We start from the raw sequence: 19439 nt of genomic DNA on the forward strand, positions 1-19439 counted from the left end.
CTTTTTCAAATTAGGCACCCACATCTAAACAACTCTAGCCAACTGCTCTATCACATCACCATGTTTTTTTTTTTTCCTTCTTAGCATTTCTGTAAGATAACTGGAGAGTCTGATATTTACTTGTTGTTTGTCTCTTTCACCAGTATAAGGTACATAAAAGCAGAAATTGTGTTTATCTTGATCACAGCCAAATCCCTAGCATCTGGCACAGTGTCAGCCCAGAGAAGACATTGAAAAGATATTTTTGAATGAATACATAAAACCATTTCTTCTTTTAAAACATTACTGTAAATGTGGCTACTACACCATGAAAATAGGTCAAGAAGCATGAGAGTTACACAATAGACATTTATGCACTTTAACAACATCATGGATTTCACACGAAGTTGGAGGAAGCCCTTCCCTAACAAAACAAGCATTTGCATTAGGGGAAGGAGGCTGACCTGCTCTAGGGATGAAATACATCTACCAAGAATATGGATAAAAACAAAAACAAAACAAATGGCAGAACCAAAAAACAGAGACATTAAAGGAAATGAACAACGTTATACCAAGTAATGTTTATAAATCCAGATCATAAGTGAACATAAGTTACAAAAATGGAAGTTGTAAGTATTGTTATTCTTGTACTTTTCACACAAACAGACTTTTTAGAAACGTTTAAAGCCAGGGAGTGCTAGAGAGTTTCTGTATGGCAGGCAAGAATTCTTCCTTTTGAACAAGACCGAAAAACCTCAGGACAAAGAGAAAGTGTATCTTTTAAAAACTGATTTCATAGTAATGTTTCTATATATTTTGAAGCACCTTTATATATTTAGAGCATATCAAATTAGTTCATTTATTTCCCTGTTCATAAAAAAGTACATTCACAGAATTAGTGTACTCAGAATAAAAAATAAACAGAGGAAATGAGAACTAACTCAAGTTAATAACAACATCTTCAAGGACAAGTTTGGTCACTTAAAAACTAAGTTTTGTTTTGTTTTGTTTTGCTTGTTTTTAATTACCTCTTTCATACTTAATATTTCAAATATAGCTAGTTCAGCAGGACTGCTTTTCAGTATCACAGTAAGTACAACCCAATACAAGATCATCCAAAAACACGTTGACACTTCCAAGACACTGGCATGGGGTCCATGGAGTTTTGTGCGTAAAATTTTAGAAACCCTTCCTACAGTGATGTTTAAGGCCAGAAGCATTTATTTCTCAACTTTCTATCAATCCAGGATCCATCAGACTAGGTTTCATTAGGCAAGAGAGTAGTTCGTTCCTCCTCCGTGCTGAGGATGTTTTGAGATTTAGACCTACATTGAAGGAAAGAGATGAATATCAATATTTCTCATCTTAAACACAAACAAACAAACAAACAAACATAAAACCAGTACCTGTATCTCCATCCAACTATCTTTTTAAAAAAGTATCTACTGCCCGGGCGCAGTGGCTCACGCCTGTAATCCTAGCATTTTGGGAGGCCAAGGTGGGCAAATCACTTGAGGTCAGGAGTTTGAGACCAGCCTGGCCAACATGGTGAAATCCTGTCTCTACTAAAAATACAAAAATTAACAGGGCATAGTGGCCCACGCCTGTAATCTCAGCTACGTGGGAGGCTGAGGCAGGAGAATTGCTTGAACCCAGGAGGCAGAGGTTGCAGTGAGCTGAGATTGTGCCACTGCATACCAGTCTGGGTGACAGAGCAAGTCACCATCTCAAAAAATAAAAATTAAAAGAGTATCTACACAACTGATGAGCCTCAGAGTGCCTAGAAATCCACAGACTGGAAGAATAAATGTAAAATGTTATTTATTTTCCACTTGCACTGGCTAACTTTTAAAGAGAGAAAAAAGCCCCCAGATTGACCATACCTTCTTCTCCTTGAATACTCCAGTAGATAAAACAAGCCCATGGCTAATCCCTTAAACACAATTAAAAGTACTGATTAATGTGAATTTTCCAAGTCAAGTTTTTCCACAAATATAAGGAAAATGAAAATAAAAGACTCATTACTCACACTTATCAGAGCCCATAGACCTTGTATAGCTGCTGCCCATTCAAAACCAATTTTCTCATACAGAAATCCACCCAGCGTTGGTCCTAAAAAAGCACTAACAACAGAAAGAAGAAAAAGTATTCAATAGTGCAAAAAATAAATAATTACTTCATAAAAAGCTACATGATCCTTCAGTTGTAAGTATTCATAAAATTGGAAGATAAGTACCAAAGAAAAAACTAATTCCTGGACACAGCATTCAGTAAAAGAAAATAATTCTACCTGATAATGACATTCAAAATTTTTTAACAATTGTGAAATTATTACTGCTTCTGAAAAGTAGATGGCTTACATCAAAATAAAAAAGATGAAACAGGTTTAAAAAATTCTTTATATTATTCTATTCTCAGTATTTGCAACTAATATAACTCAATTCAAAACAATATATTACATTGGTTAGCATAGTTACCCTTCTGGTAGAAGGTAAAAATAAGCAAATGAATAATAAATGAATAAACTGTAAAAATCAGAGACATGTTTCTATTAAAGGAACTTATAAATATCACTTAAATAAGATAAAGTATATGAAACCATTTTGACTAAGTATTAAACTGTTGGTATAGGCATTGATTGTCAAGTGAGAGGGTATGGATTAGAACTCTGGCTTTCCCCTAGAGGAACTGTTTGTCTTTGAGAAACTCATCTGATCTCTCAGTGTTTCAATTTCTTCATCAACTAAAATAGGGATAGTATTAATATTTTCCATCTTGCAAGTATGAATGAAATTAAAGGATGCTGGGCACAGTGGCTCATGCCTATAATCCCAGCACTTTGGGAGGCCAAGGCAGGCAGATCACCTGAGGTCAGGAGTTCAAGACCAGCCTGGCCAACATGTTGAAACCCTGTCTCTACTAAAAATACAAAAATTAGCCAGATGTGGTGGCTGGCACCTGTAATCTGAGCTACTCAGGATGCTGAGTCAGAAGAATCTCTTGAACCCGGGAGGCGGAGGTTGCAGTGAGCCAAGATCGCACCATTGCACTCCAGCCTGGGTGACGAGAGTGAAACGCCATCTCAAAAAAAAAAAAAAAAGAAAGAAATTAAATGACTACTCACCCGATTGACCACATTGCACTGAAAAGACCTGATACAAGTCCCAATGTACTTAATCCCTCTTCAAACCCATTTTCACTGCAAAAAGAGACATGAGTGTATCCATTATTAAAAGGAAAACCTGTGTGAAAGAAAAATTGTATGATAGATCAATTAAGATAAACCAAGGATAATCTGGAAAAAACCAACAGCAAGAACACTCCACTTCTGAGATAAAAAGCAAATCTAATTTAAAAGAATTTTCATAGTTACATTTACTCCATGGTTTTCTAGAAATAATTTTTCTACATATATATGATATTAAGAAGCATGGCTTGTTTGCATTAAATACTTATAAAAATATACAATTAAGAAATTCTTAAAATGAGATGAAGATGGAAAGAGAACAAAGACAACTTTAAAAAAACAGAGATAGCTCCTTATTCCCATGAGAACTATTGAACTGACCCAGCACAGCCATAGTACTTAGTGTTCATCATCACACCTATTAAACAAAAGAATGATGATCAGGTGACACATGCTGGTCACTCTAGGCTCTCTCATGGACTTCCTCCATGAAAGAGGAACAATGCTGAGACCTATCTCTTTTGCTTTAGCTTTTCAAAATTACATACATACTGAGGCATACATCAAGCCAGATATCTGTCCACAACCCATTTTAGCTACTAATGTACTATTATCATTTCTATTAGTGTATTATTACTATTTATATCATGATATCATATGCTACAGAATCATGAAGATTTGACATTGGGGCAAAAATATCCAACATGCTGCAAAATTGAGAAATTCAAGAAAGCATGTGATACTCACTACTTATTCACAATACAGCTCTTCAAGCAATGGAAGTAACTTACTGTGCACAACTGAGAATTTCCGGGAAAGTTGGAATTATACTCATTCCGGCAGAGATGCCATTTACAACTAGTATCAGCACCAGCAGCCAAAGCTGACTGCAAAAGGGTTTTGGAGAAAAAAAATACAAAAAGAAAAACATTAGCATTTCAAGAAACACAAAGCTTAATGCTAAGGAAGTGAGGATCCCAGATACGTTATTTTCACTGATTATGTGCCTAGTCTCATTTCCATTCCCATCTAACCCATTTCATTCAGTTGGAGTGCCTTTTAGCTCCTTACAGTATTTGTTGGGGCTGGGGGAAATTCATCCTGATATCTCCATCTTTTTGGTCCTTTGGTTATATATATCACATGTCTGGAGCCAACCTGGCTTCTTCTCACCAAACAAAATCCCTTCAAAATTAGTGAAAATGTCAGTACTAATACTGTTCTTTCAATCACTTGGCTTTGAACTTCAATTAATTTAAAAATGGCATAGAAGGAAAGAGGTAAAAGAAGAGTCAGGAAACACATTTGTTCCATATGAGGAGACTATGCCAGTTACTTAATATATGTTACCAGATTTAATCCTTGTGATGTAAGTACTATTATCAGCTCCTTTTTGTAGATGAGAAAACTGAGGCTCTTGGAAGTTAAGTGGTTTGCTTACTAGTACATGGCAAAGCCAAAACCTAAACTCAAGTCTGAAGGACTCTGAAACCCCTTCCTTTCCATATTACTATGTTTTATCCCAGAAGTACCTGAAAAGGTCTAAGAAGTTCAGTTTATTTTAGCAACTAAATTACATTAAGCAATTTAGTTGTAATTACATTAAGCAAGGTTTAATAGGCAGCTACTACATGCTAAGAATGATACAGAGACAAAAACAGATTTGGTCCCTGCCTCAAGGAAAAAGAATAGAAAAAAACAAAAAATATATTCTAAGAACTATCAAGTAAAGGTAAGTAGCAACAAATTCTATTTTAAAAATAAAGTATAAACAAGTAGGTACAATTGAAATACAGGAGAATATGCATTTTTGTCATTTGAGACAGATTTTATGCATTTTTTTTCTGCTGCTCCCACTGCTAGCTTCTAGTAGGGTAAAATATTGTCAGCCTAACAATTCAATAGAGTACTACAGTTAATTATTTAAATATTAATGTTCCAAATACTAACCTATACCAGTGTTAAAACAAAATTTTTTGAAATAATTCCTAATGTTATTTAGCCAAACATACAGAAGAAAAAAAAACTACCTTTTAATATGCAAGACTGGGACAGGCCCTAAGAGTATGTAGCACCCAGCCGTGATTAAGTTACCAAACACCAGAAGCCATTTCCTTAGAGGCTGGTAAGGAGAAAAAGAGTCAAAATGAGTCTTAGAGGCAAAGACCCTCCATAATCAAACAATATAAAACAATAGTAAAAAACACAAATCATGATATTCAAAAACCCAAATACAATGAAGAAAACAAAACTTTACATTTATTTATTATTTATTTTTTAATTTTTTAATTTTATTTTTTATGTTTTTGAGACGGAGTCTTGCTTTGTCGCCCAGGCTGGAGTGCAGTGGCAGCGCGATCTCGGCTCATTGCAAGCTCTGCCTCCCGGGTACACAACATTCTCCTGCCTCAGCCTCCCAGGTAGCTGGGACTACAGGTACCCGCTACCACACCGGGTTAATTTCTTTTGTATTTTTTTAGTAGAGACGGGGTTTTACCATGTTAGCCCGGATGGTCTCGATCTCCTGACCTTGTGATCTGCCTGCCTTGGCCTCCCAAAGTGCTGGGATTACAGGAGTGAGAAAATAAAGAGATGAGAAACTCGCAAGCAAGGACAATATATAACAAGACAGAAAGTGAACAAAGGACAAAGATTTCTTAGCAGGGGAGTGTATTGCAGATCAGATTTTGCACATGATGAACTATTACAAATATAACAACAAAAAAACTAACTATAAAATGCAATGACCAGCCAGGCGCGGTGGCTCACACCTATAATCCCAACAGTCTGGGAGGCCGATGTCGGAAGATTGCTTGAGCTCACAAGTTTGAGACCAGCCTAGCCAACATGGTAAAACCCAGTCTCTACTAAAAAGGCACAAAAATTAGCCAGGTGTGGTGGTAGACATCTGTAATCCCAGCTACTCAGGAGGCTGAGGCAGGAGAATTGCTTGAACCTGGGAGGCGGAGGTTGCAGTGAGCCAAGATCATACCACTGTACTCCATCCTGGGCAACAGAGCAAGATTCTGTCAAAAAAAAAAACAAAAAACAAAAAACCAGTGACTACAAAAAAACCCCTACCAGGTATTAATAGTTACAATACCTAGAAAAATCACATCATTAAAAAATTACCTGCTAGAGACTGAATGCTTATATCCCCCCCAAATTTATACATTAAATCTTAACATCCAATGTGCTGGTATCTGGAGGTGAGCCTTTGGGAGGTGATTAGGTAATGAAGGTGCAGCCTTCATGAAGAGGATTAGTATCCCTATACAAGAGGCCACAGAGAGCTCCCTTGCCTGTTCCATCGTGGTGAGGTTACAGTGAAAGAAGACAATCTGTGCGCCAGGCAACAGGCCCTCATCAGACATCAGATCTACCAGTGCCTTAATCTTGGACATTTTGGTCTCCACAATTGTGAGAAACAAATTTCTATTGTTTATAAATCCTCTCAGTTTGTGGTATTTTGTTACAGTATCCTGAATGGACTAAGATCGTATCCACTAAAATTATCCCTTATAAACTACTTGAATCAGGACAAAAATTACAGGGGTGCCATATCCGCTCAGTTAAGTAAGATTATGTCTGAAAACCAAGCTCCAAACACTGTTTAAGATACTTGCTTTTGGACATCTGGGTTACTAAGTATTCCACAAGTAAATCAGTTCTTGATAAATAAATATGCAAATGAAATGAAGGGAAATGCAAAATATAAGCCCTAAAACCACAGAAGTTTAAGATTTGACTAGCAGTACTAATTCTGTGCTCTCATCATCTGTACCGAATGGTTTAAACCTGGTTGAAAGAGAACAGAAGGGTATTTTTTTTTTTAAACAGAAAGGCTATGAGATAACCAGTCCATATTTATGTGGTCAATTTTTTCACTCACACAAAAAATCTAAATTATCTCCTCCTAAAGAAGAAATCTCTCAATTTGATCAAGTCTGTAATAGCCTCTAGGACTTTGCCCTATTTATTAAGATCAATCCTTTTTGTTTTTTTTTTTTACATCAAGAGTTTTTTTCTTTAGAGAGTCTAATCCAGGAGCCGGATGTGGTGGCACATGCATATAATCCCAGCTACCTAGGAGGCTGATGCAGGAGGATCACTTGAGACCAAGAGTTCAAGGCTGCAGTAAGCTATGATCGCGCCACTGCCCTCCAGTCTGGATGACAATGTTGGGGGAAGAAATTAGAAAAAGAAAGTCTAATCCAATTTTTTTTTTTTTAAGCATAAGACTCTTCCTCTTTTCCCAGGTGAAGCAATTTAAAGTGAATTGGTTTAGTGTGATAGCTGACCCTTAGGGTGATAGAAGATACTGCAACCTCTCCCTAGTCCAATTGAATATATCAAGTCTAACCAGTGGACTCCTAGAGTTCCAAAGGAACAATTGGAAAACCACTGCTCTAAACATGCAAAAGTGACTCAAATATAAATTAAGTGTACGTACTGGCATTTTATCACTTAGGAGACCAAATAGTGGTGAAGAGATGGCATAGGACAGTGCCAGACCCAGGAATACTAGTCCCACATATCCAGCTGGTAAATTAAACTGTAAAAGAAATCCTATATTAAAGTCACATAATTAAGTCATTTTTAAGTAAACATCCCTCTTTTCCTTCTACCATTTCTTTAGCTCTTATTATTACCATGAGTCTATTAATAATATTCTGCACTGTCCTAATTTTCATCTTACCTTTGAAAATGCACTACTTTTTCTCTATGGGAGGACAACCTAACCAGAAGTCAGAAGAGGAGATTTTTTGCTTTGTAACCTTTGGCATTAAACATACTTTGCTTCCATAACTCAGAGTACTTTTATATGTAAATTAATGTTTTGCAAACTTCAATGTGCATAAAAATTACCTGGAGAATTTGCTAAAAGAGATTCTTGGATTCCAACCATAGGGTTTCTGATTCAGAAAAAGAGGAAAATAAATTTCTAAAGATTTCTTAGGTTGGAGTTGGGTAATGGGATGGGCCGCAGCACTTCAACCTGAAAAGGGGGCAGCAGCGGTGAGGCACCACCAATAGCCCTGAGGGAGTCAATGTCTGATGTAAAACTGGGTGTGGTGGCGCATGCCTGTAATCCCAGCGTTTAGGGAGATTGAGGCAGGTGGATCACTTCAGGTCAGGAGTTTGAGACAAGCCTGGCCAACATGATGAAACCCATCTCTACTGAAAAATACAAAAATTAGCCTGCTGTGGTGGCGCATGCCTGTAATCCCAGCTACTCAGGAGGCTGAGGCAGGAGAATCGCTTGAACTTGGGAGGCAGAGGCTACCGTGAGCCGAGATCATGCCACTATACTCCAGCTTGGGTGACACAGCAAGACTCTGTCTCAAAAGCGAAAAAAAGTTCTGATATAGTCCATCATCAGCCATAAACAAGAAGGGCCTATACTACCTCCCATACCACAAATGGGTCGATTATAGTTATCTTCGAGGAAACCTCCTGTCTTCCTCATCTTTTTAAAATAAATTACATTTTCTTGAGAAACAACAACAAAAAAGATTTCTTATAAGATATACACAAACAACTTGGATTTCCCAGAGATTAGTTATAGATTTTTTTTCATTGTTTAGACACAACTTCTTAAAAGCACAGAAAAACAGCTGAAAAATACAGGTTGTTGACGATCTAAATGGACTGTGTCAGTATAATCACAAAACATTTTTCTTATGGGCGTCACACGTATCCATGTGAAGAGACCACCAAACAGGCTTTGTGTCAGCAATAAAGCTTTTTAATTACCTGGGTGCAGACAGACGAGTCTGAAAAAGGAGTCAGCAAAGTGAGATGGGGTGGGGCGGTTTGATAGGATTTGGGTAGCTAGTAGAAAATTACAGTTAAAAGTGGTTATCTCTTACGGGCAGGGGCGGAGGTCACAAGGTGCAGGGTGGGGAGATCATAAAACTCATTGCCCAGGGGAGGAATGTCACAAGGTCGATTGACCAGTTGGGGAGGGGCAGGAACAAATCACAATGGTAAAAGGTCATCTTTTGTGGTTCTTCAGTTGCTCCAGGTCATCTGGATGTATAGGTGCAGGACACAGGGGTTATGATGGCTTAGCTTGGCCTCAGAGGCCTGACATTGGGTAACTTACGGTACTCACTGGCTAAAGGCAATATTATATTACTGTCTAAATCTTGGACCAGGCACTAAAATAACAGTCTCCAAGTTTACCTGTGAAGTTCCCCAAACTGTCTTCAGTGATTTCAAGGGGTAGTGTAAAATTATAAGAAAAATTAATTTTAATCTTTACATTCTATGATCAGTAAATGTTCAGAAAGCATTTGAAATGACCATATTAGCAACTTTATTGATATTAGAAAGTATATTGAAACTTAAGTTTCTGTGCTATTTTAAATCTAGTACCTCAAAGTCATTATGGGCCGAAGTTAGTCATTTTTGCCTTTTATCAACACATATTAATTGTTCACTGTAATTAACTACCACACCTTGTAATGGACTTCACTGTGTCAGTAATAATATTTTTTCAAAAATATCTAAGAACAAATTTCGATGACTTCAAACTTTTAGAATTCAACATTTTATTTTTTAGTTCTAGGGATACTTGGTTCCTTTCTCAAATCCCAGAATAATACAGTCCATAGTCATCTGATTATATGAAGTAGCCTAAAAAGTCAGTAGACCCGGGGGGGATCTGTTACAGAAGAAGCACATCTCACATCAAATGAGCTACTGTGTACCCCTAATGTCTCACTGCAATTCAAACAAAAAGAGGAAAAGTATCCTTGTTAAGCAGCATGGATGATGCCCAAGCTAGACCTACAATGACATGAGCAAGGTCTTAGAAAGAAGGAAACTAATGTTTTGGCCACTTAGTGAAAGACTTCTTTCATTTTTACTGAATCAGATCCCTAGTTCACAGGCACAGCAGAGATGGACAGGCTACCTCGGTGTGTAGTGCCCATTCTGCCTCCTTCTCCCAGCCACGCAAGGGTCTTTCCACAGAGCAGGGCCCAAGAACAAGCAGTTACATCCACCTGCTACAACGCAGCACTCTTCAGCAATCAGGCAACTTACCTTCTCCAAAACAAAGAGAGACAGAGTAGGATCAAGGAAGCCAAAACATGAGCTGAGTGAGTTGATGACGAAGGCTATAAGGCCAACTTTGGGTAAAGCAATCAGTTTCCAGAATGAGTGTTCACCTGGATCAGACTCTTTGGGGAAAAAAGAAAAAAGAAAAAAAAAATCAAAGCAATTAAAATCTCTTAATTTTAACTCATTTGGAAAACTGGTAAGACCATCTTTATCTGGTAATCAACACAACTCACCCTCTGAGTTTGCCTAAAATTGTATACAATCTACACTTGCATATAAATTATTCAAACCTAGAGGCCACATTCAATTTATCAAAAACAATTTCCCAAATTAGAAAGAATCAACTGGAATGAGAGTGTGAGGGAAAGAAGGAGTCTTAGGTTACAGGTTGTAACTATTATACTCATCCTGGCCAGAGATAATATCAGGTTTAGACATTGTATTAATCTGTTCTCACACTGCTAATAAAGACATACCTGAGACTGGGTAATTTATAAAGGAAAGAGGTTTAAGAAACTCAAAGTTCCACATGGCTGGGGAAGCCTCACAATCATGGTGGAAGACGAAGGAAGAGTAAAGGGACACCTTACATGGCTGCAGGCAAGAGAGCTTGTGCAGGGGAACTCCCATCTATAAAAAATATCAGATCTTGTGAGACTTATTCACCACCATGAGAACAATATGGGGGAAACCACCCCCATGATTTAATTACCTCCACCTGGCCCCACCTTTGACATGTGGGGATTATTACAATTCAAGGCGAGATTCGGGTGGGGATATAGCAAACTCATATCAGACATGAAAGCTTTTTTTTTTTTAAGAGATGGAGTGTATTGCTCTGTCACCCAGGCTGGAGTGCAATGGTGTTATTATAGTTCACTGCAGCCTCCAACTCCTGCACTCAAGTGATCCTCCTGCCTCAGCTTCCCAAGTAGCTGGGACTACAGATGTGCACTACCTCACCCAGCTAATTTAAAAATTTTTTAGAGATGGGGTCTCCCTACATTGCCCAGACTGGTCGCAAATTTTTGGCCTAAAGCGATCCTCCCACCTCAGCCTCCCACTTATGGATGTGGAAACTCTTTGATGGCCATGACAGCCTTCATTTATCCCCATTTCTCCCACAATATCCTGCACAGTTCATTAGTCTATAAATACTTGTTGAATCACGATCAAATATGGAGCAAAGTGCAAAAACATCATGAAGTGTGGTTCAACTATTTTAAGTGTTATCCTTAGATTTTTTCAGGATATAAGAGATAAAGTGAAACCTTGGTGTTAGTTTTTGTTTGTTTTTGTTTTTTGTTTTTTTGTTTATGTGTGTGTGTGTGTGTGTGTGTGTGTGTGTGTGTTTTGAGACAGAGTCTCACTCTGTCACCCAGGCTGGAGCGCAGTGACGCGATCTCGGCTCACTGCAACCTCCGCCTCCTGAATTCAAGCAATTCTCCTGAGCCTCAGCCTCCTGAGTAGCTGAGATTACAGGTGCACGCAACATGCCTGGCTAATTTTTGTATTTTTAGTAGAGACAGGGTTTCACCATGTTGGTCAGGCTGGTCTCGAACTCCTGACCTCCAGACCCATCCACCTTGGCCTTCCAAAGTGCTGAGATTACAGGCATGAGCCACCGTGCCTGGCTGGTGTTAGTTTCTTAATTATGAACCAAGTATTCAATGGTGAAATAAATCTGAGCACATCCTTGATGCTCCTACAGAAACTACAGGATGTAGTTGGACTTAGAAAGAGGAGAAACACCACTGTGTGGCTCAGTGAGGTATTGCAGGCAGGGAGACAAGTTGGTGTGATTTTTGAATTGTATATACTAAGGATATTTAGTCACTTTTAAACTAAAAATGATAAAAGATTCCAATTTTAATTGGTTACATTTATTGTGAAAGTAAGAAGTATTATGTATTTATGGTAAAAAATAAATCATTATTGCATAATAGTCCCTGTTCCTAAAATCCAGGGTGAGAAAAGGAGTTGTCATAGTGAGAATATATTAAAACATCCATGAAAATGAAACATAATTAGTATAATTAAGCTGTTGAAGACCAAGTAATGAAAACTTGGGGTACTTGCTTGAAGGGACATGACTCCCTGGCTGACAAAACCTGCCACAGGAAGTTACTGTTAGAGATGGGGAATAGGGTTGTCCTCAAGTGTGAGGGGGCAGGAAAAATGCTGAGCACTATGGCACTACCTACACCAGATCTAGTCCAGTGATCGAGAAGGTTTAGAAAAACTCCCCAGAAAAGGGCTGGGCACAGTGGTTCACGCCTGTAATCCCAGCACTTCGGGGGGCCGAAGTGGGTATATCATGAGGTCAAGAGTTCGAGACCAGCCTGGCCAACATGGTGAAACCCTGTCTCTACTAAAAATATAAAAATTAGCCAGGTGTGGTGGCACAGGCCTGTAATCCCAGTTACTCTGGAAGCTGAGGCAGGAGAATTGCTTGAACCTGGGAAGCAAAGGTTTCAATGAGCCAAGATTGCGCCACTGTATTCCAGCCTGAGCAACAGAGCAAGACTGTCTCACAAAAAAAAAAAAAAAAAAAAAAAAAGAAAGAAAGAAACCCCTCCGCCCCCCAAAAAGGTAATAAAATCAAGTTTTGCAGGATAAGTAAGAGGTAGAGTGGAAGAAAGATATTCCAGATCATATGGCTCTTCTACTTAAATCTAACAATAGGCCAGGCACAGTGGCTCACACCTATAATCCCAGCACTTTGAGAAACCAAGATGGGAGGATCACTTGAAGTCAGGAGATCGAGACTAGACTGGCCAACATGGTGAAACCCCGTCTCTACTAAAAATACAAAAATTACCCTGGTAAGGCCGGGCGCGGTGGCTCAAGCCTGTAATCCCAGCACTTTGGGAGGCCGAGACGGGCGGATCACGAGGTCAGGAGATCGAGACCATCCTGGCTAACACGGTGAAACCCCGTCTCTACTAAAAAATACAAAAAACTAGCCGGGCGAGGTGGCCGGCGCCTGTAGTCCCAGCTACTCGGGAGGCTGAGGCAGGAGAATGGCGTAACCCGGGAGGCGGAGCTTGCAGTGAGCCGAGATGGCGCCACTGCACTCCAGCCTGGGTGACAGAGCCAGACTCCGTCTCAAAAAAAAAAAAAAAAAAAAAATTACCCTGGTGTGGTGGCATGTACCTGTACTCCCAGCTACTTGAGAGGCTGAAGCATGAGATTTGCTTGATCACAGGAGGCAGAGCTTAAAGTGAGCCAAGATTACACCACTACACTACACTCCAGCCGGGGTGACAGACTCCATTTCAAAAAAAAAAAAAAAAAAATCTAACAATAGCTCCCAATGGCTTTCAGGATAAAGTTCACATTTCATGGATTTAAGGATTTTTTATTTTAAAAAATAAGTAAAAATTGTCTCTATTTATGGTATAAAACATTATATTTTGATATATGTATACATTGTGGAATAACTAAATGAAGCTAATTAACATGCTTTGCCTCACATACTTTTTTTTAATGGTAAGAACACTTAAAATCTACTATTGACAATTTTCAAGTGTACAATATGTTGTTATTAACTATAGTCGCCATGATGTACAATAGATCTCTTAAACTTACTAGACCTTAAAGATTTTAATAAGATAATTGACACGTCCATGACTCTATTTTAGAAGTATTTTTTTTTTTAGAGCAGTATAGGAGAGGGGACCTGGTGAGCAGATATAATGAATGATTCTTAGCCACCCAATGCTAAAGCCACATCGTCTATGGGTCTAAAAGGTGGTAAAGAAATGGGCAGAACTTATAAAATAAAAAATTCTGCCAGTATCAGTAATTTTTAAAATTTATTTGATTTTCTAGCATCATCTATCTATAAACTCTTCTAAAACAATAACTTTTTTTTTTTTTTTTTTTTTGAGACAGAGTCTCACTCTCCTGCCCAGGCTGGAGTGCAGTGCCGTGATCTTGGCTCACTGCAACTTCTGCCTCCTGGGTTCAAGTAATTCTCCTGTCTCAGCCTCCTGAGTAGCTGGGATTACAGGCATGTACCACCATGCCTGGCTAATTTTTGTATTTTTAGTAGAGACGGGGTTTCACCAGGTTGGCCAGGCTGGTCTCGAACTCCTGACCTCAGGTGATCTACCCGCCTCAGCCTCCCAAAGTGCTGGGATTACAGGCATGAGCCACTGTACCTGACCAAATAATAACAATCTTTAAAAGTAGTATTAATTGGGAATACTTAAATCTACATTTACAGCCTTAATATTATCAATCCTAGAGATTTTTTTTAAATACCAGTTTATAATTTTTTCGGGGGGGCGGACACAGTCTCGCTCTGTCACCCAGGCTGGAATGCAATGGCACAATCTTGGCTCACTGCAACCTCCACCTCCTGGGTTCAAGCGATTCTCATGCCTTAGCCTCCCAAGTAGCTTGGACTACAGGTGTGCACCACCACGCCCAGCTAATTTTTGTACTTGCAGTAGACACAGGGTTTCACCATGTTGGCCAGGCTGGTCTCGAACTCCTCTCCTGGCCTCAAGTGATCTACCAGCCTTGGCATCCCAAAGCGCTGTGATTACAGGCACGAGCCACTGTGTCCGGCCCAGTTTATAATTTTTTAAAAACACTATTAAAAGAGAACACCTGAATCTACATCCTTGTATCTGAGCTACTCTGTGAAGACAGCTGCAAGGACCACTGGGAAAGAAGGATGGGCATTATTCTCTTAGCTTATAGCCTTCTAGGAACACTGGGCTATGTGTGGCCCACAGAAACTTCTGGCTTTGATATTTAGTTTAGTCCAAGAAAATCTCTCATAGACACAGCATATGGTAATGGTTTATGATCAGAAGTTAAATATTTGCTAGCTCTAAAGGTTGGAAAGAATTTTTAATTTACAGAAATTCATATAAACTAATTGCCTGCATTACTGAAAAAATAATCAGTTATTTTTAAAAGCTACTTTTGATTATATAAAATAAAACAATATCTGGTAAACTGGTCTCTTACAAAGGTATAAACATGTATTTAAGGTTCTTAAAATGAGTCATAAGTGTGGACTTACCATAATTAGGTAAAATATACATATTCAGTGGTACCATCAGCAAAACGATGCATCCCAGAACAATAAAGGGCACTTCATAGCCAAAGGACTGATATAAAAAGCCACCTACAGGAGGACCTAGTATTAGCCCCAGTCCAGAAAACGTCTCAAGACTTCCCTTAAAATGAGAAAAAGAAAAAATCAGTTTAAATATTTCATTTGAAGAATTAACAAGGTACTATCTAAAAAAACGAAATTCTGTCTTCTTCATAATTTACATACACACACTCCCAAGATGGACTCAAAATTTAAATGCACATATTGAAATCATAAAACTATTAGAAAAATAAAATATGGGAGTATTTAAAAAATTGTTATCATAGGGAAGGTATTGTAATTGTGACATAAAACACCAGAATATAAAAAAGATTGACAAATCTGATTACGTGAAAATATGAAAACTATGCATAAAAAAAATCAAAAGATAAATGAAGAACAGAGAAAAAAATGGCAAAGAACTAATTCCCCAAATACATCATGAGAGCTACAATGAGGAAAAGAAAAATGGGCAAATGCTATAAATAAACTGTTGACACATAGAGTGGAATACAAAGATATTTTGGAAGTTCACCCTCACTTTTTAAAAGAAATGAAATGAGCAAATTTAAACCACAAGATACCAATTTTCACCTATTTCCTATCGAATGCTCTATGCTAGCAAGTGAACACCAGTAGGCAATTTGGCAGTTTGGCAAATTAAGGCACATATCTCATGACACAGAATTCCACTTGTAAGAAACTAACTTATAAGTATAGACATGTAGATGTGACATGGTATGTATATAAGCTTATGCACTATAGCAGAGTTTTGCAATAGCAAAAGATGAAAATAATCTAAATATTGATCAACGATGTAAGTAAACCAGGTTATATCCACACAGTGAAATACTATACAGCCAGTAAGAAAAGTAAAGAGTAAGAAAGTTCCTTATATGTAGGTACAGGAAGATCTCCAAGATGATTTCATTGTTGGTGTAACCAGTGAGGGGCTGAATGGTACATATGGTATGCTACCATTTGTGTAAAGAAAAAAGAGGGATAATGCAATAGTCCTGTCCAAGAAAAAAATAAAAAGAAAAAAGGGGGAGGGAAATCATGCTCTCTCGCTTGCGCTCTCTCTCTCTTTCTCAGTGTGTGTGTGTGTGTGTGTCAGTGTGTACATACATATATGTGGAATTTCTCTGGAAGAAACCTACAATATCTGTTGCCTTCCCTAAGGGGATGGAGGGCTGGGCACCTGCACAACTGGTGTGTATACAAAGGCTGAGTAACAGTTATATGTAGAATATATTTACTATATTCTATGTTCCCTTCTGTAACTTTTGAATTTTGTACAATATAAAATTATTTTGTTTAAAGTTAAACAAAACAATGCTATGGAAAAAAAGGGTTTACCACTATAGATATTGCAACATTTTAAATCAATCTAGTTTTTAGGGACCTTAAACAGAGATCTGTGGCTTGCAACCTTATATCTTCAGACCTTACAGAGTACACAAAAGTATTCTATTAATAACTTTCAACACTTCAAAAAGAAACTGAAATTCTTTAATCACAATAAGGCCATCCAGATCAATTACCATGTTAGTGTGTTAGCTGTTGGCTGCAATTTTATACAGAAACTTGGTATAGCAACACTGGTGTCTCTTGCTGATCAGAAGATCCAATGGACTATTATCATTATCGTAGGAATTTATTAGGTAGCGCTTTCCAGAGTGTTCCACAGAATACCAGCTCTTTAAGAGATCAACAAGTCTTGTTTGTTTGAAAAAATAGTTCCAGCCAGGCGTGGTGGCTCACACTCATAATCCCAGCCACCTTGGAAGGCCAAAGTGGTAGGATTGCTTAAGCCCAGGAATTGAAGACCAGCCTGGGCAACTCAGCAAGACCCTGTCTCAGAAAAAGAAAGAAAAAGAAAGAAAGAAAGAAAGAGAGAGATAAAGAAAGAGAGAAAGAAAGAAAGAAGAAAGAAAGAAAGAGAAAGAAAGAAAGAAAGAGAGAAAGAGAGAAAGAAAGAAAGAAAAAGAAAGAAAGAAAGAAAGAAAGAAAGAAAGAAAGAAAGAAAGAAAGAAAGAAAGAAAGAAAGAGAAAGAAAGAAAGAGGGAGGGAGGGAGGGAGGGAAGGAAGGAAGGAAGGAAGGAAGGAAGGAAGGAAGGAAGGAAGGAAGGAAGGAAGGAAGGAAAGAAAGAAAAGATAGAAAAAAGTGGTTCCATAGTTAAAGTGCGTTGTAGAACATCTAATAAAGTAATCCTACTCCAGGATTTTCAAGGTCTGAAGACATTAATGTGAACTAGGCATCTCTAAGTTAGAGGCAGCAGACAGCACTCTCCAAACCTGCTTAGCCATAAACCCTTATCTTATTGGGCATATCAACAGACTAGTGTTCTTCTGAGCCCTTTCTCAGAAAAATATATTTTTTTTCCTCCCTTTCCAGAGAAATATATTTTCTGGAAATGTAAATTGTATACCTGCCAAATGGCAACAGAATCTAACATAAATCTATCCAGCTATATACATAAATGCTTAACAAAAAGTGGGAATAAGTATTTACACAGCAAAGCGTTTACCTGATAGTAAAACTTTTCAAACTACAGTATTAAATGAGTAAATAAGGGAGTCCTTGTTACTAAGCTGATTAGATTCTGAAGTCTAAGAGAACAATTAAACGCTATAAGGGCGCCATACAGACTCTGATATGAGTCTTTCAGAAGCGCATGGGCCCAGAGAGAGAGAGCTATAATAGAAAAGACTTCTTGGGGGTCAGAGAGGCAGCTGCCTATGGATGGGATGGGAATCTGATATGTCACTAATACCAGTTCTATAAGCATCTAAGCAGTATACAAAAACACATGTCAATATGATGCCACCAGGATTTGGATTTTTACGTCAAAATGCGAAAGCATCCTCAGATAGACAGTGCAGAAGCACTTAAGGACTTTGAGATGATTTCTAAGATCCCGTGCATAAATCTGGGGAAAGCGGAGGAAGGACTTTAGTATTAATTGATTATTTTGCCACTAGGGATAACTCATTTTCTAAGGCAGAGGAATGCTTCAGGCAGCTCAACCACAATCTAGGCTACAGGTAGACAGCAAAAAAAACTACCACGGAAATTTTTTTTTTAACTGGTAAAAAGAATGACTGATTTGGACCACATTTACCTGTCAAACTGCCCATTCAGGGAATTCTAAAACCAGGAAGAGCACCCAAGTAACACCAGTGTTACATTTATTGACAGGCTTGCTGCTAGTCGAACTCGGGGTGAAAGGCAACAATAATACAGAGAGTACAGAAATGCAAGTATAGAAGAATGGATCCCAGCTTTAACTTGGAAAGGCAAAGATTTTGGCCTACGCTCAAAGGAAAGTGGGAAATACTTATAAAATACATACCAATACTGTAGCCACGTTATTTGGAAAAGCCTTTGCCAGGATAGAAGAAGATGCAGTCACTGCTGCAGCAAAGCTAACTGCATCCATTACTCTCACTAGAAAACACATAGCAATAAATACTGGTCCATCTGGAACTCGGTCCAATACACTAAAAAGGAATAAGACAATTCTCAAATGCCAAGCTAGTTTTCATTTCTTTCCTTTTTAACTGTACTCACTAAAAAGAGTAGTACCTCACCCATAGTTATTAGAATAAATCACTTTAGAATATAATTTTTTAAAAAAGAGTTGCTTTGCTGTCTTTTCAGTAGGAGAAAATTACCCTTTTTCTTTTTTTGGTAACAATTTGAGTCATAACAACAGCTTAGTTGCCCTGTTCTGCGATATAACTGGTCCCCCAGATGATAGTACCAAATAAACCTTTCTAGAATATGTAGAATCGGTGTGGTGACTTATGCCTGTAATTTCAGCACTTTGGGTGGTCGAGGCAGGCATATGCCCCGAGGTCAGGAGCTGGAGACCAGCCTGGACAACATGGCGAAATCCCATCTCTACTAAAAAATACAAAAATTAACTGGGCATGGTGGCAAGCACCTGTAATCCCAGCTTCTTGGAAGGTTGAGGCAGGAGAGTCGTTTGAACCTGGGAGGCGGAGGTTGCAGTGAGCCGAGATCGCACTACTGCACTCCAGCCTGGGAAACAGGGCAAGACACCGTCTCAAAAAAAAAAA

General features: G+C 38.3%; 1 protein-coding gene across 17 annotated transcripts in view; it reads right to left on the reverse strand.

Moving 5' to 3' along the window:
- Window positions 1-334: 334 nt before the first annotated feature.
- SLC18B1 (solute carrier family 18 member B1) overlaps window positions 335-19439 on the reverse strand; it is a 30092-nt gene continuing 10987 nt past the window's right edge. For 7 of the 17 annotated variants that reach the window (XM_074037067.1, XM_005551865.4, XM_074037061.1 and 4 more), the window contains 10 exons: window positions 18710-18857; window positions 15279-15435; window positions 10220-10356; window positions 7620-7721; window positions 5197-5288; window positions 3958-4053; window positions 3104-3178; window positions 2009-2102; window positions 1863-1912; window positions 335-1304 (listed from right to left, as the gene is read on the reverse strand). In XM_074037067.1, the coding sequence (XP_073893168.1) occupies window positions 1238-1304; window positions 1863-1912; window positions 2009-2102; window positions 3104-3178; window positions 3958-4053; window positions 5197-5288; window positions 7620-7721; window positions 10220-10356; window positions 15279-15435; window positions 18710-18817 (978 nt within the window). In that variant the 5' untranslated portion in view covers window positions 18818-18857 and the 3' untranslated portion in view covers window positions 335-1237. Of the gene's footprint in view, window positions 1305-1862; window positions 1913-2008; window positions 2103-2844; window positions 3061-3103; window positions 3222-3957; window positions 4054-5196; window positions 5289-7619; window positions 7722-10219; window positions 10357-15278; window positions 15436-18709; window positions 18858-19439 lie in introns of those variants that run through there. The other 10 variants (XM_005551866.4, XM_074037065.1, XM_074037064.1 and 7 more) reach the window with 4 other exon arrangements.

The sequence above is a fragment of the Macaca fascicularis genome, chromosome 4 (assembly GCF_037993035.2).
Source record: "Macaca fascicularis isolate 582-1 chromosome 4, T2T-MFA8v1.1".
In the NCBI taxonomy this organism is placed as follows: Eukaryota; Metazoa; Chordata; class Mammalia; order Primates; family Cercopithecidae; genus Macaca; species Macaca fascicularis.